Source organism: Saccopteryx bilineata, chromosome 1 (genome assembly GCF_036850765.1).
Source record: "Saccopteryx bilineata isolate mSacBil1 chromosome 1, mSacBil1_pri_phased_curated, whole genome shotgun sequence".
Classification (NCBI taxonomy): domain Eukaryota; kingdom Metazoa; phylum Chordata; class Mammalia; order Chiroptera; family Emballonuridae; genus Saccopteryx; species Saccopteryx bilineata.
Window position 1 is genome coordinate 149,824,310 of NC_089490.1, and position 21,580 is coordinate 149,845,889.

Consider the following 21,580-nt stretch of genomic DNA (forward strand, 5'->3'; position numbering starts at 1 on the left):
TTCATTCAACAAACACTAGGGAGCACCTACTGTATGCTAGGTGCTGTGTAGTTAACAGATATGAAGTTCTGTCCTAATGGAGCTCACATTCTATTACATAAGAGACAAACAGTAAACAAGATACACAAGCTATATACAGAACGACAACCTCTGTAGAGAGCCATTGCGTCTGAATGCATCCAGCCTACGTGCAGCTGAGAGCAGAGGAAGGGCCTTACTCAACCTTGAGTGACCTGGCAAGGCAAGGTCACTGAAACAACTTGAAAGCTGTTCGTGGCATTGATGCCAAAAGCAGAGTCAGCGGTGACATAATGGATAGAGTGTTGGACTGGGATAACAAAGGACCCAGGTTCAAAGCCCCAAGAGATTGCCAGCCTGAAAACAGGCTTGGAGTCATTGTGTCTCCATCAGAGCACAATGTCTCCCTGGCCCAAACTCTATGTCTCTGTTTCCCTTAATCATCCATTGCCCCCACTCAGGTCTTCACTTCCCCGCTCCGGTCACGGCAACCCCAAATTTCAAAAAGGTATGAAAACAAAAAACTTTTTCATAACTCTTTTCTGACAAAATTCTGTCCTGAACTGACATGAGGTTATTGTAGCTTTTATTTAACTTGATGTGAATATTCTTATGTTTCATTGAAAAGAAGGTGTTTAATTTTGAGATATTTCCCAGACACCACTATACAACACATAGTATTTGCACCTTAGGAACTTTTGAAAGTCTGAAGAATTCCGAATTCCAAACTCTAGGATCACAGATTTGGGTCAGGAATTGGGATCTCTGATATGTTATATTGATAAGTGATAAGGAGAAAACTCAAGCTAGAGAAAGAAGACAATGAGACAACTGGGAGAGAGACATAGTTTGCAATTTAAAGTGAGTGGTCAGGGAATTTCTTTCTGAGGAGATAATACTGAAGATGAGGTGTGAAGGAGAGGAGAAAGGGAGCTGTTAAAGTGGATAGAGCGTCGGACTGGGATGCGGAAGGACCCAGGTTCGAGACCCCGAGGTCGCCAGCTTGAGCGTGGGCTCATCTGGCTTGAGCAAAGAGCTCACCAGCTTGGACCCAAGGTCGCTGGCTCGAGCAAGGGGTTACTCGGTCTGCTGAAGGCCCACGGTCAAGGCACATGTGAGAAAGCAATCAATGAACAACTAAGAAGTCGCAACGCGCAATGAGAAACTGATGATTGATGCTTCTCATCTCTCTCCGTTCCTGTCTGTCTGTCCCTGTCTATCTCTGCCTCTGTATAAAAAAAAAAATACCAGGGGTGGCAGAAGGAGCATTTCAGGCAGACGGAAGAGCAAGCACGAAGGCCCTGAGATGAGAGTATGCCTGCTATGTTCAGGGAACAGCGTGGAGAATGGCTGGAATGGAGGGAGAAGGAGTTGGTGAGCCTGGCTGTGGACCATAGGGAATGAGATGAGACCCTAGGGCAGAGGAGAGACAGATTCCTGAAGCCCCTGCTTCATTGACCAGGGCTCTTGTTTCCTGGGCTCCCACCCCTGAGACCCTCCTGTGGTCTCTCCTGTGGTCCCTCCTGTCTTACAGCTGCCTCCACGTGGGCTAGGAAGGAAACAAAAGTTCAGCACGGTGGACAGCACCTCAGACAATCCTGTTGGCGCTGTCCTTGGTCCTGAAGTTAAGCACGAGACAGGAAAGGGTTAAATAGGAGTTGCAGGACAAAAGAATTATCTGGGCCTGCTAGAGAGAGTAATGATAGTAGACCGGGCCTTGCCTACATCCCCATACTAGGATGGGTAACCTTGGATAGAGAATCCAGACTAAGATGTACTTGCTTATTCAAAAGCTTTCCTGACGTAACCTCGTGGGTCTCACAGCATCTCAAACTCAGCTCAACCAAAATGGAGCTCCGCTTTAGAATGTAAATCAGACCATGACCCTCCTCTGTTCAAACCCTCCTGTCGATCCCCACGGCACTTTGTGTAAAAGCCAAAGTTCTGCCCTGGCCAGATAGCGCATTGTTCTAATATGCAAAGTTTGGGGTTCAATCTCTGGTCAGGGCACATATAGGGAAAAAAGGGTGTTTTGGTCTTGCTTTCTATATCCCTTCCTCTCTCTCTAAAATCAATCAATAACTTTTTTTAATAGCCAAAGTTCTCCCAATGCATTAGGGTCTTTCTTTGCAGTTGCAGGTGCCTCCACCTGGAATGTCTTCCCCACATATCTGCATGATTCACTCCATCACCCCCTTCAAGCCTTTTCTCAGCTGTCAACTTCTCATTGAGGTCTTCCCCTACCACGCTATTCAAAATTATATATATATGTATATATATACATATATAATTATATATGTCAAACAATTGGTTCTCCCCATTTTCTTTCCCTGTGCAAACATTTTTTTTGCATGCATTTAACATCTGCTCATAGACTATTTAAATTCCTCATTATGATTAATGGTCATTATCTTCTCCCTCATGAGGGATGTCAGCTCAGAGACTTTGTCATATATTCACTGCTGAATTCCAAGTGCCCAAAAGAGGGCTTGGCATACAAGAAGTGCTCAATAAATATTTGTTAAATAAGTTAACTTGAGGATGCTGATAAGTGAGGGAGAAGCACAGACTGTCCCTGAGCCATCCAATTCCCCACTCCCCACCCATCAATCCTCCCTCCTCCAAGGAGCTCCTCTATCTTCAGTGTCCTTCTGTCAGGACATGAAGACAGGACTCTGAGAAGTGAAAGAAAGAAGTACTGTTTGCATGAGATATATGCCAAACTTCTGCATCTCTGCCAATGTACTCACTAGCCTACATTTATGAGCATCTATTGTGTACCAGGTGCTCATCTAGGAGCTGGGGAGCCAACAGTGAACAAAAGTAAGACCCTACCTTGGAGAACATTCTAGTGGGGAAAGAGGCAATAAAATAAATACATAACATCAAAAGTTATAAGGTATTTGAAGATAAAGACAGATAAGCAGTTAAAGAATGGAGCATGTTCATCTTACACAGATGTCAGGGAAAACCTCTCTGACCAAGTCATATTTGAGCAGAGAATGGAGTAGAAAAACAAGTCACAGGGATATCTGGAAGCTGGGTGCTCTAGGCAGGGGAAGAGCAAATGCAAAGACCTGAGGTGAGACTGTATTTAGCATGCTTCCATGTATGTAACTCTGTGATACTTCTGGGTGCTTGTGCATTTGGAGTGTTACAAACTGAGGTGAATCATGGGTTGTGTATCTGTTGGGGGAGGCTGAGGTGGTGCCTTTGACCAAGTGATATAACAGTGTACCTCACTTCTGTGTGCATAGAAAAAGCTGCAGGAACATAAAATAGAAGAAAATGTGTGTGTGTGTGTGTGTGTAAAGAGCTGCCAGAATATCAGCTGAAAGGAAAAGTGTCTCTGTGTGTGGTGGCAATGGTATGATTGTATCAGTGTGTTCTGGTATGTGTGCAAGGGAAGGATGTGGGGTGTGAAGGTAGGAGAGTGTGTGAATAAGATGCTTTGTGTCAGAATAGGATGTGAGCATCAGGGTGATGTGGATTCTGGAAGCAGAATATATGTGGAGATGCCATGGAGTGTGTGTGTGTGTGTGTGTGTGTGTGTGTGTGTGTGTGTGTGTGTGTAGGGGTGTGGGATACCAAGCTGTGAGAGTGGGTGTATTGGGGATGTCGTGGAGCTGTGTTCTGGTCCCAGAGGGAGAGAGAAAGCCCAGGAAATAATCTCAGTTCCACCCTGCCCCTGGGTCTCCTGGCAACGGCACTACTTTGAAGTTACCAGGCGACAGAGTTGCCAGGGCAACAGGGCCAGTGAGTAGCAGCTCCCGGGCAAAGTCTTGGTGAAGAGGCCCAGCCTGCCATCTCTTGATCACTTGTTCCTACTTCTCTCCCACTTTCTCACCAATTCTACCTTCTTCATTCATTTATTTAACAAGGATACAGGGTGGGGCAAAAGTAGGTTTACAGCTGTGAGTACATGAAAGTTTATTCTTTTTTTTTTTTAAAAAGGTCTCACATTTATTACTGATCCAGATCCTATTGCAAAAAAAAAAAATTATCATAGAGAAAACTCATTTCCCCAACAATCTCCCAATTAAAATAGCCAACTGTCCGACAGCAGTGCTCTTTCCAGTGATTTATGAGGTGTAGGCAACGTGAACACAGCATAAATGTGAGTCATCTCATGTGTGGTTCCTTACAGACCCAGTTTGGTTCTCCTCCAGTGCCTCCTCTTAGAGTTGTACCTGATTTTATTACCAGTTTTCATCCGAATCCATTGGGGAATGGGCCGATTCTGCTTTTGTTTTTTGGCCAGGAACCTCTTGATCCTGAAAGTCTTGTGAGAAGACATGGCGAGGAAGAAACAACCGCACGCACCACGATGGCGGAGAGAAAAAGCGAAAGTTTATTCTTGTATTATTATTTATTATTGTATTATTTTTCATATAAACAACTGTAAACCTACTTTTGCCCCACCATGTATCCTCGTTAAATAAATCACTGACATGAGGTGAGCTAGTTAGTCACTGTTCAGGTCGCTGGAGTTACTGAGTAAACAAAGTAAAAATGGTTTCAGTCTCCCAGCTCCTATTTCTTTGTTTCTCCTTGCCCATTCTTTGTTCTGTGGTGCTGACTCCCACCCTCCCCTGTCCCTTATCCCTGGCGGGACTCAAGGAGCCCCTAGGCCAGTGAGGGAGCCAGTTAAAACTCCTCACAGACCCTCAGAGACAGCTTCTTTTTAAATTAAAAAAAAAAAAATTTATTGCCTGACTAGGCGGTGGCGCAGTGGATAGAGCGTCGGACTGGGATGCGGAAGACCGAGGTTCGAGACCCCAAGGTCACCAGCTTGAGCGAGGGCTCATCTGGTTTGAGCAAAAAAAAAGCTCACCAGCTTGAACCCAAGGTCGCTGGCTCGAGCAAGGGGTTACCCGGTCTGCTGTAGCCCCACAGTCAAGGCACATATGAGAAAGCAATCAATGGACAACTAAGGTGTCGCAACAAAGAAACTAATGATTGATGCTTCTCATCTCTCTCCGTTCCTGTCTGTTTGTCCCTGTCTATCCCTCTCTCTGACTCTGTAAAAAAAAAAAAAAAAAAAATATATATATATATATATATATATATATTGATTTGAGAGAGAGAGAAACATCAATTTGTTGTTCCACTTACTTATGCATTTATTGGTTGACACTTGTATGTGCCCTGACTGGGGATCAAACCTGCAACCTTAGCATATCGGGAGTACACTCCAATCAACTGAACTATCCAACCAGGGCTCAGAGACAGCTTCTGATGTTTGCACACAAATGTCCCTGAGCCAGCAGCCCTCAACAGACACTTGTGCCAACACTCAAACCCCGAGAGAGATAAGTATACAGCTCCTCCATCTCTTCGCTTCTCAACTGTCATTGCGTGACAGAAGAAACGCACATAGACACATGCCCATCTCAATATTCTCTGCAATATCGAGCTCCATTTTGCAGGTGAGCAAACTGAGTCTAGGAGACCTTAGTAGTGTGTCACTTATTGGGGAGGGTCCGTTCCCTCCAACTCTCACTGCTTAGATCTGTCTAATTAGCTGCCAATAATACAATATGTAGTACGGTATTTGTGCTGCTTCCCTAAGCGGACTCAATCAAGGAGAGGGCCTTTTCCCCTTTAAACGGCCGCATTCCTTCCTCAGACTACGTTAATCGCTCCTTCATCATAGAAGCTAGCAAAGGCGGATCTTCATTTTGATGGACAGATCCATAGACCAACGGAGAAGCTAAATGCACTGTAACCAACGAGGTACCGGCCTGGGTGGGATTAAGGGGAGGAACGGGCTGCCGATTGGACAAAGGTACGTTGTGAATGGCGGAGACGCTGAGGCGGATGCTAAGCCTGGGTAGGGCTGCCGGACCCAGGGAGGATGACGCAGCGGAGGCTGGGTCGCCTTTGCTGCTGCTCGGCGGCCCAGGATCTGGAAAGACAGCGCTGTTATTCGCGGCGGCCCTGGAGGCAGCAGGCGAGGGCCGAGGCCCCGTCCTCTTCCTGACCCGCAGGCCTCTGCAAAGCCTGCCCTACAGGACGCCGGCGGCATTCGATCCCCTGCGCCTTCAGGTAACAGGGCGACGCGACCTGAGGCGGACCAGTCAGTAGCGGGGCGGACCGAGGATTGAGTGAAAAGTAGACCAATGGCGGGGACGAAGTAAGGGCAAGCCGAAACAGCCGTTCTAGGGCGGAGTCAGGAATGAGCTGGTGGCGGGATTTGTGAGGGCTTATTAAAAAGTGAGAGACTACCCAGTGAAGGGGCGGAGTTAGCGAAAGGCGGTGCCCAAAGGGTGTGGTCAAGGCTGGTAAGGAGCGGGAATAACCCTGTTTGCGGTCCAGACGCGAGTTGGTTCCGAGGAACCCGGAGTCAATGATGGGGTCAGACTGGGAAGGCTAAGGGTGGGCTTTGCGTGTAAAGATTGCCCTAGAGATTTGGCAAAAAGGCATTCCTTGCTTTGAGGGCGTACTCTCTCTTTTTGCAATAGTAAATCTTGCCACTATCGCTAAAAAGAAAAGATACTGTACCTTGTTCTGAACTAATACCGGGCAATGATACTGATAGGTAATAAAAAAGGGAGGGGGGAACAGAAGAATATACTGGACCTCTCTCAGCTGCCTCACTCTGGAACTAGCTGTCTGGAGAGAGAGAGCCTCATCCAGGAAAGTATGCAAGGAAACAAGGCTGTTAAAGCCAGGAGCCTGACTTTCTGTGCCCTTTCCTTTTTTTCTCTCCTGCTAGAAGATCCATTTCCGGTACCCACCCTCAACCCGTGAGCTCCTTCAGCTCCTGTGCTCTGCCCATGAGGCCCGGGGACCAGCCCCCTTCCTTCTGTTGCTTGACGGCCTGGAGGAGTACCTAGCTGAAGACCTGGAGCCCCAGGAAGCTGCCTACCTGGCTGCCCTGCTTCTGGACACAGCTGCCCACTTCGGTCACCAGTTTGGGCCTGGCCAAGGCTGTGGACTCATTGTGGCCCTCCAGACCCAGGAGGAAGAGGTCAGTGGGGATGCCCTGCAGCTGTCTATTCTCCAGAGGTATTTTCCTGCCCGGTGCTGGCTGCAGCCAGATACATCAGGCTCAAGACAGCGCTGCTTCAGAGCCTGTCTGGAGCCAGGCGGACTGGGCCACAAGGCAGAATGGTGTGTGACTTTCCAACCAGATGGAGAGATGACAATCACACCATGGCCTACCCAAGCTGGTGACCCCAACTCAGACAAGGGATCAAGATCTGGAGGCCAGTCCTGAGCTTTGGTGTGTGACCATCTCCCTATGCCTCTTTCCTGTAGCTAGAATAACGCCTCAGGGAGATATATAGAGTTTTAAAAACCTAAAGAAAGTAAAGTGGTTTTTTCTCCTTTAAAAATAGCATTATCATGTACACATTGTACCCTATCAACATATTGTTTAGTTTTGCTGTTTTGAACTTTATAAAAAGTTTTACGAAAAATATTTTTGATAAGCATCGACCTGGAATACTGAGGTTACCTGTTCGAAGCCCTAGGCTTGCCCAGTCAAGGCACATATGGGAGTTGATGCTTCCTGCTCCTCCTTCCTTCTCTCTCTTTCTCTCTCCTTACTAAAATAAATAAATTTTAAAAAAAGATTTTTGAGACTTCCTTCTTCTCCCTCTCAACACTGTTACTAAGAATTAGCCACAGACTGACAAGGCAGTGGTGCAGTGGATAGAGCGTCAGACTAGGACGCAAGAAGACCCAGGTTTGAAACCCTGAGGTCGCCGGCTTGAGCACGGGCTCACCAGCTTGCGTGCGAGGTTGCTGGGTTGAGCGCAGATCATAGACATGACCCCATGGTCACTGGTTTGAGCCCAAAGGTCTCTGGCTTGAGCAAGGGGTCACTTGCTCTTCTGTAGCCCCCAGGTCAAGGCACATATGAGAAAGCAATCAATAAACAACTAAAGTGCTGCAGTGAGGAATTGAGGCTTCTCATCTTTCTCCCTTCCTGTCTATCCCTCTGTCTCTGTCATACAAAATTAAATCAGCTACATTTTCTATTTCATTCTTTTTCCCTACTGCATATAATTTCATGGTGACTATACCCCAATATACTCATCAAATTAACTTACTGCTATGAACATTTCTTGCCCATACATGCTGGTGTAGGCTATTTACCTAGAAGTGGAATTGCTGCAGCAGAAGGTATGCATATGTTCAGCTTTCATAAGTTATATCAGATAACTTTTAAAAAGTGGTTAAACTTGCCCTGGCCAGGTAGCTCAGTTGATTGAGCATTGTCCGAATACATCACAGTTGCAGGTTCAGTCAATGGTCAGAGCACATACAAGAATCAACCAATGACAGCATATATAAGTGGAAGAACATATCGATGTTTCTCTCTCTTGTTCTCTCTCTCCCTCTCTAAAACGAAATAAAAAATAAAAATTAAAAAAAAGTGGTTAAACTTGCCTGACCTGTGGTGGCCCAGTGAATAAAGCATCAACCTAGACTGCTGAGGTTGCCAATTTGAAACCCTGGGCTTGCCTGGTCAACGTATATATGGGAATTGATGCTTCCTGCTCCTCCTCCCTTCTCTCTCTCTCTCACCTCTCTAAATAAATAAAATGGTTTTTTTAAAAAATGGTTAAACTTGAACTCGCATTGAGCCACTTGATGACATTTGGTGCTATTTTTAGAATGAGGCCTGATATAGAATAAAGCTCTATGAATTAATGTTATTACTGTTGTTATTAGTGGCAGAGACAAGCTAGAGGCCCATTAACAGCCTTCCTCTCCCTGGGCGTACAGCTAAACTTCACTTCCCAGCCATCCATGGGTCTAGCTGGGGCCATATAACCATTTCTGGCCTGTGGAATTTGTGAAGAGAGGGAGCCCACTTCTAGGCTATATCCCTAAAATGGCCCACAGAATTCGCTCTCCCTTTACTTGCTGGTTGGCAGAGTGCAGAGGGTCCATCTAAAGACCCCAGGGTGGTATTGGAGGGTGGTGAAGCTACAGACTGGAAGAGTCTGGGCTTCTGATTCATCTCAGGAATGGCTGCCCACCCGTTTGAACTGAGATATGAGAGAGAAACTACTAATTGTGTTAAACCACTCAGATTTAGAAGTTGTTTCTTTTGCAGCTAGTGTAACTTACAGTGGCTGATTCATTTTATTATGATTATTCAGATTTCCAGGTCCTGAATTTCAGACTGAGCTCACAGCCTTTTAAACTGCTCTTCATGTACTCGCTTCGGCAGCACATATACTAAACTGCTCTTCATATGGCCTAGCCATAGAAGGCGCTATATATATTATACATTTAAAAATACTGCAAGGTTGTGACTTCCTGAGTAGGATGGATTAGGCACACAACCAGGTCAGAAATGCCCCCAGTCCTAAGAGAGGCCTTGCCAACCCTGCCAGATCAGTCTTAAGCCTGGACTAGCACTTGAGGTCATACTGGGTGCCCAAGCCTCTGAGGACTAGAGTCCTAGGAGCAGGCCACATAGCTGGAGGGTGAAGTCTCAGGGGCTGGGATGAAGCTATTCTCATAAGGGTTGGAATAGGCGCCATTGGATGAGCCCCCCTTGACTCCCTGGGAGCCTCCTGAGCTATAGTCAGTTGAGATGCCAGAGTCTGACACCACAAGGTACAGGTACTTTAGGTGGGGTGGGGTGGGGGGTAGCTCAGGGGGCAGTGCCCTTGGGCGCAAGAGCTGGGAACTGGGGTCCAGGATGGTGTACTCAAAGCTGGCAGCCGAAGCCCCCTCTGGTTTCAGGGCCAAAACAGATGAGCAGAAGGATGCTTCTGAGCCTTCGTCCACGGCTGCTATGTCCAAATCACCACCAGACCGTGGGGACTCCTCGCTGGGTGGGCTCTGGGGCAGCAACCACTTGTCCAGCACCAGGTAAGTGTCCTGGGCATGTTCATTGCCCACAGGCTCCAGCAGGGACCCCTCACCGTTGGCCCCTGGTTCCACTGTTTGTGTCACCCCCCAGCAGCGCTCAGAGAGGACTTCCAGAGGGGTGGGTATGTCTTCTACGAAGGGGGTGCAGGGGCTCCACCACAGACAGCCATCATTCTGATACAGCCACAGCTGGGAAAACAGTACCAGCCATCTCAGAGACCTGGGGTTTGGCCACAGGAGCAGGGAAGTTGCAGGCCCTGAGGAAACAACCAGACCACCTACCTGGAAGTTACCCTTGTGGGTGGTGAAAAGGCCTTCAAATTCACTCTCAGGACTTGGGATGCCAGGCCAGATCTTCTGCTTCAGAGCCCTGGTGAAAAAAAAAAAATACATGGGCATATGTCATTGAGCACATCCCCTCTGTATCCAGTCATAGGGGCACATACTCCTAGCCCCTGACAATCGTGATGAAAGCAGAAGAGTGCATAGGGGAAATGGAATAGGGGCTTTGGCTGAAACATCTGTAGGGCCCTACAGGAAGCAACTGAAACAGTGTTTTGAAGAATGTGTTCAATACACACTGCCTCACCCCTCTAAACTTGGCCCAGGCTTGCCTGGAGGTCCATTATATAACTTCTCCCAATCCTTCCCGTGATTCCCCAATGCATTAAGAATAAAATCCAGTCTCCTCCCCACAGCCCTGCAGACAACCCTGCATATATTCACCCCTTTTACCTCATTCACCTCATCATCCACCATTCCCTCTTCAAACACTCTGTTAGCAATAGAGTTCTTGCAGCTGCTTCAATGTTCTAAGCTCATTACCATCTCAGGGTCCTTGCACTTGTTTCTTCTCCCTGCTTTTCACATGGTTGCTTCCTTTCACCTTCAGATTTCCACTCTGATGTCACCTCCCAGAGGTCTTACCTAACCATGCTGTCATGTCCCCATATCTCATTTGTTTCTGTGATATCATTCATCACAATTTATAGTCAAATATCAAGCTTTGGGCAGTGGCAGTATCATAGCAAATGAGGTTTATCCAAGGCATGATTATTGCTAAATAGAATCAAATATCTGTTGGTTCCCTTGTTTGTTGTCTGACTCGATGAGATCCACAAGATCAGGGACATGTCTGGCTTGTTCTCCACTTTCTCCCCAGTGTCTAACACATAGTTGACACTCAATATGTATTTTCCAACCAAATAAATGAACAGGACCTTGAAAGACAACTAGGAGATTGCTGAGTGGAAAAGGCAGAAAGAATAATCCATGCGGAAGGAACAGCATGTGCCAAGGCTTGGGGGTGTGAAACCACATGGGATGTGCTTAGAATTACAAAAACCTCAGGATGACTGGTCATATCATAAAGCATCTGAGGAGCTTAACAGGGATGGGAAGACAAGGGCTTAAATCTTTCCATTAAGCCCATCTCGTTGATGAAATTGGATAAAGGAACTTGCAAAGGAATCTAAAAAGGGGCAGTCGCTGAGGTAGAAGGGAAACAAGATGAGCTGTCCCCCAGAGCAGAATATTTTAACTAAGAGTCTGGGTCTTGTCTGACTTGCATCCTTGCCCTGACGCTGACTTCTCACTGTGTGACCTTGAGTAGGTGCCTCCCTCCCTCTGAGAGGAAGTTTCCACAGCGAAAGGGGGACGTTGGTGGGGAGGGGTCTGGACCATGTGCCCGAATGGGGTGCTCACCGGCGGTGGGAGAGGAGGGCGAGCACGGCCAGCAGCAGCAGGATGAGCACGAGGATAAGGGAGAGCGTCAGGATGAGCGGGTCCAGGTCTGGAGAACCGGGAATAGGTTAAGGCAATGGGCTTGCCCATGCTCAGCCCCAGCCCCTTCTACACCCCTACCTGGGGCCTCACCACTAGCTGTCAACAGCGACGCAGGCTCCGACCAAGCACTCCAGAAGCCGTCGAAGCTCGGCTCCGCCATACGTGCGCGGACCATGAAAGTGTAACGCGTTCCTCGCCGAAGATTGCTTAGCACACACTCAGTACGGCCATCCAGTATCTCTACCTAAGGGCGGGGCCCGGTGAGAGGCGTGGCCAATACAGGAGAGGCAAACAGACATGGAGGGGGCGGAGCCCTGAAGGCTTTGGGATAAGGATTCAGGTAGACTGGGAAGGCAGTGAGAAAGGTCCTTTATCGGTGGGCGTGGAGCTGGTTTGTGTGCCAGGGCAATGGGTTGTCTGACATCTGGAGCGGGACCTGGAGGGGTTGGGCCGTAGTGACCCTCTTGGCGGGACTCGGAGGGGATGGACCTTTGGGGTAGCCTTGGCGCAGGCAGGTAGTGACGATCCTCACCCTCCGTGCACTCCCTGTGGCGCTGCCTGCGGAGATGTTCACCTCGTAGCGGACGAGGCTCGCCATGGGTGCCCCAGGCGGTGGGAACCAGCGCAGTACCACGTGGCCGCCCTCATCTGCCCGCCGCGCTTCTAGCCCCGTCGGGGGATCCAGGAGCACTACCAAGAAAGGTAGCTCAGGTGGACGCAGACGGAGACGCTCTTTCAACCGCTCCCCCATTCCCGGAGAACTTACCCACTTCGTTGATCTGGATAACACGGCGATAGCGTGGGGCACCCGACGAGGCCGCTGTGACGCGCAACTCTAAAGGTACGAAGCTCGACGTGTCGGCAGTCGGCAGTGAGCACCAGAAGCGCACCGCTCCGCGGGCTGTGGGCGCCTGGTGCAGGCGGCACGGCTTCCACTGCTCACCTCTGTGTGCGGAGGAGGAACCGGGAGAGAAGGGAGCAAAATAAGTGGTGGTGACCCGACCGTGGTTTCATTTTGGTCACTACCACGAGAGGGCGTCTCAGCCCCATGTTCGGAGACGCGCTCCAGCGGTGATAACCCGAATGCTCCAGCCCCCGCCACTGGTGGTTGTGTCAGCCCTGAACCCGCGGGCTTCCTACCAAGTAGGGGAGGTGCCTACCGGTCCCGGCCGCCCCCGCCCCCTCCACTTGTGGGGGCGTCCGTCTGCCGGGTCAGACTGACTCACTCGAGCTGGTAGGAGAAGCTGTAGTTGTCTGGGCTGACCCCGGCGCTTGCAGCTTCCTCCCAGAAACACACCAAGTCCTCCAACCGCTCGGTGAAGCACAGAAGCTCTTCGGGCCCGCGGGCCACCAGCAGGGCCGCTGGAAGTGTGTGTGTGTGTGTGGGGGGGGGGTACAAGGGGTCAGGGGAGCCGAGCCCTGTTTTCGGACCACAGAGCCCTCCTCCTTTCCCGCCGCCTGTGCGGACAGATAAGACAAAAGCCCCACCCAGCTCTCTACCCCGTGGGGCGCCGGAGGGATACGCAGAGGTAGCGCCTCCAGAACTCCCAAGCGCAGGTTACTTTCCTTACTGTTGCCGCCATACATACTCGCCCACCCCCCAACTCTCTGCACTGAGCGCAGCATTCAAGGCTTCGGTCTCCCGCTGCACGGCCTGCCCCAGCCTAGGACAAGAGAGCCCGTGGGTGTGTGTAGAGGAGGCAGGGCCCCCTATCGGCTCCTGCAGGCTCCCGGCCGCCCGATAGCGCTAACCGTGCCCCCGCCCCCCTCCCTCTACCCAGCCGCACTAGGGATCTGGTGCCCGCACGCCAACCATGTTTACAGTCGCCTGCGGCCCGGCCCCTCTGACTCGGACCCGGGCTTCTTCCTTTCTCCCCGACTGGAGGTTTCCCCTCAGGGACTCTAGACTGCGGAGCCCAGACCCAGCACCACTTCTGCTCCATTAGGATGTAGCATGTCCCAGGCTCCCCGAAAAGATAAAATAGGAACCTTACGTTTTTTTCCAGCGTTGCCCCCAGAACTCAGTCTGGGGACTTAGACCCGGCATGCCTCACCAGAACCCGCTCTAGAGGTTCAGACACCCAGGCTGGAAGTTCAGGCCCGAGCACTGTCCTCCAGGACCCAGTGTAGGGGTCCACACACAGCTCCATCCTTCCTTACCTTTGATTTCAAACTTGGGACCAGGGGAGTTGGGAGGGGGAGCCAAGGTGGCCCCGGTGAGCAGGAGACAGAGGGAGCCGACTCCGGGCCAGAGGGGCGCCCCTAAGTGATCCATGATGAAGCCCCTGCCACCGGGGGCCCAGAGCTCCTGCCCCACGCTTCCTCCACCTCTGGCTCAGTCCACAGCTGCCTCCGCCGGACACAGCTGACCAGGCCCTTCCCGGCCAGGCGCCTCCAAGTGGCAGCTGCCCCGAGGGGGCGGGACCAGCAGGGAGCCTGGGCTGAGATAAGCGGGAGGCTGTAGCCCTGCCAGGCCCCGCGGGAGGGGGCGGGGGCCCTCTCGAGCTCCTGCTACTGCGCGGGTGTGTGGTGGTGGTGGTGGTGGTGGTGAACAGCTTCGGTTTCTGCGGCCAAAACACTTTCTTGCTGTGTGACCCTGGACAGGTGACCTACCTTATCTGAGCTTCAGCCTCCTCATCTGTAAAATTTGGCTTGGCATGTAACAAACATTCCAAAAATGTAAGCTACTGATGTTATCAGGTAATCAACATCTCTTGCCAGTCTGGGTAGTAATAAATAATAATGGTAATAGTGATAAGCTGTTGAGTTTTTGCATAATGCTAGGCAGTGCTGCCAGGCAGTATGTATATAGTATGATCCTGTATTTGTAAAATTACATATATTTGGGAGTGTGAAATTTTTTAATTTTGGGGGGGAAATATATGGTGTGCATTTGTATACTCAGGATATTATTTTACAAGGAGTGTGCAGTTCTTTTAATAATGTGGAAAGTGCCCTGGCTTGGTAGCTCAGTTGGTTTGAATGTCATCCTAATACACTAAAGTTGCAGGTTTCATTCCCAGTCGGGGCACATACAAGAGTCAACCAGAGTCAACCAATGAATGCATAAACAAGTAAAACAATAAATCAATGTTTCTCTCTCTCTCTCTCTCTCTCAGATCGATAAATTAAAATTTTAATAGCCTGACCTGTAGTAGTGCAGTGGATAAAGTGCCAATCTGTAATGCTGATGTCCTTGGTTCGAGGCCCCAGGCTTGCCAGGTCAAGGCACACATGAGAAGCAACTTCGAGATGCTTCCCACTCCTACTTTCTCTCTCTTTCTTGGCTGTCTCTAAAAATCAATAAATAAAATCTTTAAAAATTAAAAAAAAAAACACCATAATGTGGAAAGTAATTATAGACCAAACCATAACAGTTATTTGCTTGGGTTTAGTTTAAACTGGGGTAAACCCCACAGAGGTACATTCCTGGGGGGAGGATAATACCTACCTGATTGTTCTTGCCAGCCCCAGATTAGCCAATTAAACGCACCATCCCTGGAGCACGGTGAACCACCAGGGTGGAATGTAATCCAAATGCAATCAATGAGCTTCCATCCTAGGACTTTACAAAGGGGGTGTCACTTTCTACTGGGTGACAAAATGGGCAGATGGAGTAGCCAGGAACATCTTTGCCACTTGGAGGGGAAAATTTGCCAGATGGTGAAGTTAACATGGGCTTTTGTACCATCTGTTCCCTCAGCCTGGAAGGCTCTTCCTCTAAATATCAGGGATCATGCCTTCACTTTATTCAGGCCTCTGAATAAAATGTTACCTCCTCAATAAAGACCTCCCTGATTACTCTATTTAAAATAGCAACCCTCACCCAGGCTGGATTACTTGATTGGTTAGAAAGTCATCTCAGCCTGACCAGGTGGTGGCGCAGTGGATAGAGTGTTGGACTGGGATGCTGAGGACCCAGGTTCGAGACCCCGAGGTCGCCAGGTTGAGCGTGGGCTCATCTGGTTTAAGCAAAAGCTCACCAGCTTGGACTCAAGGTCACTGGCTCAAGCAAGGGGTTACTCGGTCTGCTGAAGGCCCGTGGTCAAGGCACATATGAGAAAGCAATCAATGAACAACTAAGGTGTTTCAATGAGCAATAAAAAACTAATGATTGATGCTTCTCATCTCATCTCTCTGTTCCTGTCTGTCTATCCCTCTCTCTGACTCTCTCTCTGTCTCTGTAAAAAAAACCCCAAAACAAAACAAAAAACAAAAATAAAAATAAATAAAATTAAAAAACAGCAACCCATCCCACACTCCCCATTGCCGTGAAATAGCTTATTATTATATTTTGCATCATCAGTACTTAATATCACCTTTTGTTATTGATTCATTGTCCTCACTAGTCTGTTTTGTTCATTTTTGTGTTCCCAGCACCTAGAACAGGTGCTCAAGAAATGTTTGTGGAGTAAAAATTAGAGAAAAGCCTAGCTAAGAGATATAAAGATATAGCTGATCTTGGACCTGGCCGGTTGGCTCAGTGGTAGAGCATCGGCCTGGCGTGCAGGAATCCCGGGTTCAATTCTCAGCCAGGGCACACAGGAGAAGCGCCCATCTGCTTCTCCATCCCTCCCCCTCTCCTTCCTCTCTGTCTCTCTCTTCCCCTCCCTCAGCCAAGGCTCCATTGGAGCAAAGTGAGCCCAGGCCCTGAGGATGGCTCTATGGCCTCTGCCTCAGGCACTAGAATGGCTCTGGTTGCAACAGAGCAACGCCCCAGATGGGCAGAACATCGCTCCCTGGTGGGCATGCTGGGTGGATCCCGGTCGGGCGCATGCGGGAGTCTGTCTGACTGCCTTCCCATTTCCAACTTCAGAAAAATACAATAAATAAATAAATAAAAGATATAGCTGATTTTATGTTAATCACTGGATACAGCTGTTTCTGACTACCCTTGCATTTTTATTTATTTTTATTTATTGGTTGATTTTAGAGAGAGAGGAAGGGAGGGTGAGAAACATTGATTTGTTGTTTCATTCATTCATGCATTCATTAGTTGGTTCCTGTATGTGCCCTAACCAGGGATTACATCACAACCCTAGCGCATTGAGACAATGCTCTAACCAACTGAGCTACCTGGCCAGGGCTACCCCTGCATGTTTGAAAAACAGGAGTGATTCAGTAAGAATCTCTTCCTCAGGAAACTGGCATTTGGACTGTGTGTGAGAGAAAGTCAGAAACTGTAACGGGCGACCATGAATGGGGCACATTGCACCCCAGCCTTGCCACTTACTATGCTACCTTGGAAAAGTTGTTTAACCCTTCCTCGTGTCAGTTTTTCATGTATAAAATGGGTCAAATAGCCCTGCCTGGTTAGAGCATCATCCAGAAACAACACAGTTGTGGGTTCAATTCCAGGTCAGGGCACATAAGGGAAGCAACCAATGAATACACAACTGAGTAGAACAAGAAATGAATGCTTCCCTTCCCCCTCCTCTCTCTCCCTTCCCCTCCCTGTTTCTGTAAAACTCAGTTGATAAATAAAAACTTAAGCCCTGTCCAGATGGCTCGGTTTGTTGGAATGTCATCCCGAAGCTCAGAGGTTGCCCGTTCCATCCCTGGTCAGGGCACATACAGGAGCAGCTTTATGTTCCTGTCTCTCTGTTCCCTTTCCCCCCCTCTCTCTAATAATAATAATAATAATAATAATGAATATACAAAATAAAATGGGTCAAATCATAGTGCCTACTCCATAGGGCTATTATGAGAATTCAAGGAGAGAGGTTATATCAAGTTCTTAGAGCAGCCTGGAACATAATAAGCACTTGGTATGTAGAGCAATTATTTTATTTATTTATTTATTTATTATTATTATTTTTTTTTGTATCTTTCCGAAGTTGGAAACGGGGAGAGACAGTCAGACAGACTCCCGCATGCGCCCGACCGGGATCCACCCGGCACGCCCACCAGGGGGCGACGCTCTGCCCCTCCAGGGCGTCGCTGTGCCTCGACCAGAGCCACTCTAGCACCTGGGGCAGAGGCCAAGGAGCCATCCCCAGCGCCCGGGCCATCTTTGCTCCAATGGAGCCTTGGCTGCGGGAGGGGAAGAGAGAGACAGAGAGGAAGGAGGGGGTGGGGGTGGAGAAGCAAATGGGCGCTTCTCCTATGTGCCCTGGCCGGGAATCGAACCCAGGTCCCCCGCATGCCAGGCCGACGCTCTACCGCTGAGCCAACCGGCCAGGGCCGCAATTATTTTATTTTTATTGAGATATAATTGACATATTACATTATATAGCAATGATTATTTATTTATTTATTTATTTATTTTGAGAGAGAGAGAGGCAAGGGAGAGAGAGACAGGAACATCCAGCGGCTCCTGTATGTGCCCTGACCAGGGATCAAATGGGCAACCTCTGCGCTTCGGGATGGCTCCAATCAACTGAGCTATGTGGCCAGGGCTTAAATTATTAGAGAGGGAAAAATAGGAAAGGAGAGAGAGAGGGAGGAGAAAGATGAGAAGCACAAACTCATAGTAGTTGCTTCTCATATGTGCCTTGACTGGGCAAGCCCAGGGTTTCAAACCAGCAACCTCAGCATTCCAGGTCAACACTCTATCCACTGTGCCACCACAGGTCAGGCGTGGTTTCTTCACTTTAGTTGTTCATTGATTGCTTCTCATATATGCCTTTTTTATTTTTTTGAGAGAGAAGGGAGGGATAGACAGGGAGAGAGATGAGAAGCATCCATTCATTCTTTGTTACGACACCTTAGTTGTTTTTTTTTTTGTTTGTTTGTTTGTTTTTTTGTTTTTTTTTTTTACAGAGACAGAGAGTGAGTCAGAGAGGAATAGACAGGGACAGACAGACAGGAACGGAGAAAGATGAGAAGCATCAATCATTAGTTTTTCATTGTGCGTTGCAACACCTTAGTTGTTCATTGATTGCTTTCTCATATGTGCCTTGACCGCGGGCCTTCAGCAGACCAAGTAGCCCCTTGCTGGAGCCAGTAGCATTGGGTTCAAGCTGGTGGGCTTTTGCTCAAACCAGATGAGCCCGTGCTCAAGCTGGCGACCTCGGGGTCTTGAACCTGGGTCCTCTGCATCCCAGTCCGACGCTCTATCCACTGCGCCACCGCCTGGTCAGGCACCTTAGTTGTTCATAATTGCTTTATCATATGTGCCTTGACTGGCGGGGGGGGGGGGGGGGCTGCAGCCAAGCCAGTGACCTCTTGCTCAAGCCAATGACCTTGGTCTCAAGCCAGCGACCATGGGGTCATATCTATGATCCCCTGTGCGCAAGCCGGCAACCTCAGGGTTTCAAACCTGGGTCCTCAGCATCCCAGGCTGACACTCTACCCACTGTGCCACCTCCTAGTCAGGTATATATGCCTTGAGTGAAGTAGCTCAAGCTGAGTCAGTGTCCTCTTGCTCAAGCTAGCAACCTTGAGCTTCAGGCAAGGACCTCGGTATCATGCTGATGATCTCATGCTCAAGCCAGTGACCCAGTGCTCAAGCTAGCATGTTGGCCAAGCTGACTACCCCATGGTCAAGCCAATAACCTCAGGGTTTTGAACCTGGGATCGCAGTGTCCTGGGTCACCACTCTATCCACTGTACCATTACCAGTCAGGCATATATAGCAATTATTGTTTGCTTAAGATAGTTTAAGATATTGTTACATCCCATTAGTACTAAGGTCTTAATACTCATAACAACCCCCCCCCCCCGCAATAAGCCTGTAAAGTAGCATGTTGAGTACTGCAATCTGTCTTTTACCAGACCCTACATGATGCTTACATTCTTTTTTTTTATTATTTTTTTTTTATTTTTACAGAGACAGAGAGAGTCAGAGAGAGGGATAGATAGGGACAGACAGACAGGAACGGAGAGATGAGAAGCATCAATCATTAGTTTTTCGTTGCGTATTGCGACACCTTAGTTGATCATTGGTTGCTTTCTCATATGTGCCTTGACCGCGGGCCTTCAGCAGACTGAGTAACCCCTTGCTGGAGCCAGCAACCTTGGGTCCAAGCTGGTGAGCTTTTGCTCAAACCAGATGAGCCCGCGCTCAAGCTGGCGACCTCGGGGTCTCGAACCTGGGTCCTTGGCATCCCAGTCCGACGATCTATCCACTGCGCCACTGCCTGGTCAGGCGATGCTTACATTCTTCTCTCTCCTCTCCCACCCCAAACAGGGCCTGAGCATCCCTCATTATTGCTCCAAGGACCATGTTTAGAACCCTAGAAATTGTTTTTATACCCATTCACCAGACTTCTTTTTTCTCCTATTAACAGCACCCAAATGTATTTTTCATTTTTGTGTCCTCCCAGACTTCACTCCTGTAAATTTGAGCTTTCTCTGCCAGATCAAAGGATGGGCACAGGACCCAGGCTTGGCTAATTAGTATATTACATTCCTCTAAAAGTGATTGGTTCTGGGATGGCCACATGACCCAAGTTGTCCAAAGGACATCTGCTGTGTACCTGTGGGAAAAAGGGGTTTGTTCTCCTTGCACAGGAAGGCAGAGATGGTGGGATATAAGTCTGGCAGGGCCCCCAGGAGGTGTGAGACTACTTTGAAGTGGGGCTATATTACTTAAAATGTTCTTTGGACACTGTAATGGAGACTCAAATAAGGCAAGATAGACAGTTCTTATGTAACAATCCAGTAGCAGCAATATAATATGGCTGCTCTCTGGTCTCAGTGCTCCTTTCAGTTTGTTGCTCAGTTATTTAGAGGGTATGAACCACCCAATCCAACATGAGCCAACATGAGGCTCTATGTTTTCATTCTAAACAGAAGGAGCAGAAAAGGAGGAAAGGGTATGACCAGGCGGTGGTACAGTGGATAGAGCATAGGCCTGGGATGCTGAAGATACAGGGTTCGAAAACCTGAGGCTGCCAGCTTGAGCATGGGCTCACCAGCTTGAGCGCCGGGTTGCTGGTATGGGTGACTAGGTAAAAATCACTGATTCTGTCACCATAGACGGTAACTGGATTTGAGGGAACAATGGGCAGTCTCATTCTTAGAGCTAAATTAGAGCCAAGTGACAGCAAGAAAATCCTGATGACATCTTCTGAGTTTCTGGATCTAACTGTTCCATAAGCTGTACCAATTGAACTTTTCAACTGCATGAACCATTAATTTCATTTTTTGTACATGCTTATTTGAATTGGACCACTTGAAACAAAAACATTTTAATTAATACAGTGAGTTATAAAGCCCCTAGTGATTGGTCAGCACAGAATAGAGTTCATAAGTGGGCATATTATTATTGTCATTGTCATGACACTCTATTGTAGGTGGCCCTACAGCTCACTTTGTCTCTGCCTCTTCTGTTTCTCCTTCCTACCCCAGTACTGATAGACAAATCTGCTTCTCCTTTCGTCCTCACAGCCCTTAGTAATTCATGGGTGGAGATGTTATTTGTCTGATTCCAATGGAATTTTATTTCTAAAAAAATAGAATTTGCCTGACCAGGCGGTGGCACAGTGGATAGAGCATCAGACTGGGATACGGAAGACCCAGGTTTGAGACCCCGAGGTTGCCAGCTTGAGCGTGGGCTCATCTGGTTTGAGCAAAAGCTCACCAGCTTGGACCCAAGGTCGCTGGCTTGAACAGAGGGTTACTCAGTCTGCTGAAGGCCCACGGTCAAGGCACATATGAGAAAGCAATCAATGAACAACTAAGGTGTCGCAATACGCAACGAAAAACTAATGATTGATGCTTCTCATCTCTCTGTTCCTGTCTGCTGTCTGTCTCTGTCTATCCCTCTCTCTGACTCTCTCTGTCTCTGTAAAAAAAAAAAAAAAAAAAAAAAAAAAAAGAATATGTGCTTTAACAAGGGCTGACCAAGTATCTCCTTGATCAAGCCAGCGACCTTGTACTTTTCATGCCAGAGACCTTTGGCTCAAGCTGGTGAGCTTTGGGATTGTGTGGATGATCCCCCATTCAAGTTAGTGACCTCGCAATGACGAGCCTGCTCTCAGAACCAGCAACC

General features: G+C 48.5%; 3 protein-coding genes and 1 non-coding gene across 4 annotated transcripts; 2 read left to right on the forward strand and 2 right to left on the reverse strand.

Moving 5' to 3' along the window:
* Nucleotides 1-3,947: 3,947 nt before the first annotated feature.
* LOC136320183 (large ribosomal subunit protein eL39) lies at nt 3,948-4,362 on the reverse strand. Its single transcript, XM_066253352.1, has one exon. It carries the CDS (start codon nt 4,313-4,315, stop codon nt 4,160-4,162), a length of 156 nt encoding a protein of 51 aa, XP_066109449.1. The 5' UTR covers nt 4,316-4,362; the 3' UTR covers nt 3,948-4,159.
* Nucleotides 4,363-5,816: 1,454 nt separating this feature from the next.
* Nucleotides 5,817-8,592, forward strand: SWSAP1 (SWIM-type zinc finger 7 associated protein 1). The gene is made up of 2 exons (XM_066273882.1): nt 5,817-6,066; nt 6,737-8,592. Exons 1-2 carry the CDS (start codon nt 5,818-5,820, stop codon nt 7,238-7,240), a joined length of 753 nt encoding a protein of 250 aa, XP_066129979.1. The 5' UTR covers nt 5,817; the 3' UTR covers nt 7,241-8,592.
* A 505-nt stretch (nt 8,593-9,097) lies between these two features.
* On the reverse strand, nt 9,098-14,352 carry EPOR (erythropoietin receptor). Its single transcript, XM_066273872.1, has 8 exons — nt 13,804-14,352; nt 12,870-13,005; nt 12,410-12,588; nt 12,176-12,333; nt 11,734-11,887; nt 11,563-11,650; nt 10,141-10,228; nt 9,098-10,047 (listed from the first exon to the last, which is right to left on the reverse strand). Exons 1-8 carry the CDS (start codon nt 13,916-13,918, stop codon nt 9,442-9,444), a joined length of 1,524 nt encoding a protein of 507 aa, XP_066129969.1. The 5' UTR covers nt 13,919-14,352; the 3' UTR covers nt 9,098-9,441.
* LOC136321545 (U4 spliceosomal RNA) lies at nt 10,861-11,008 on the forward strand. Its single transcript, XR_010728701.1, has one exon. It is a non-coding gene; the product is annotated as a U4 spliceosomal RNA (small nuclear RNA).
* Nucleotides 14,353-21,580: the final 7,228 nt, after the last annotated feature.

Coding starts and splice junctions, on each gene's coding strand:
- SWSAP1 (XM_066273882.1), top strand. CDS start 5,818: ATGGCGGAGACGCTGAGGCGGATGCTAAGCCTGGGTAGGGCTGCCGGA. Junction 6,067..6,736: donor TCGATCCCCTGCGCCTTCAG/GTAACAGGGCGA, acceptor CTCTCCTGCTAG/AAGATCCATTTCCGGTACCC.
- EPOR (XM_066273872.1), bottom strand. CDS start 13,918: ATGGATCACTTAGGGGCGCCCCTCTGGCCCGGAGTCGGCTCCCTCTGT. Junction 13,006..13,803: donor TCCCAAGTTTGAAATCAAAG/GTAAGGAAGGAT, acceptor ACACACTTCCAG/CGGCCCTGCTGGTGGCCCGC. Junction 10,048..10,140: donor CCCACAAGGGTAACTTCCAG/GTAGGTGGTCTG, acceptor CTGTTTTCCCAG/CTGTGGCTGTATCAGAATGA.
- LOC136320183 (XM_066253352.1), bottom strand. CDS start 4,315: ATGTCTTCTCACAAGACTTTCAGGATCAAGAGGTTCCTGGCCAAAAAA.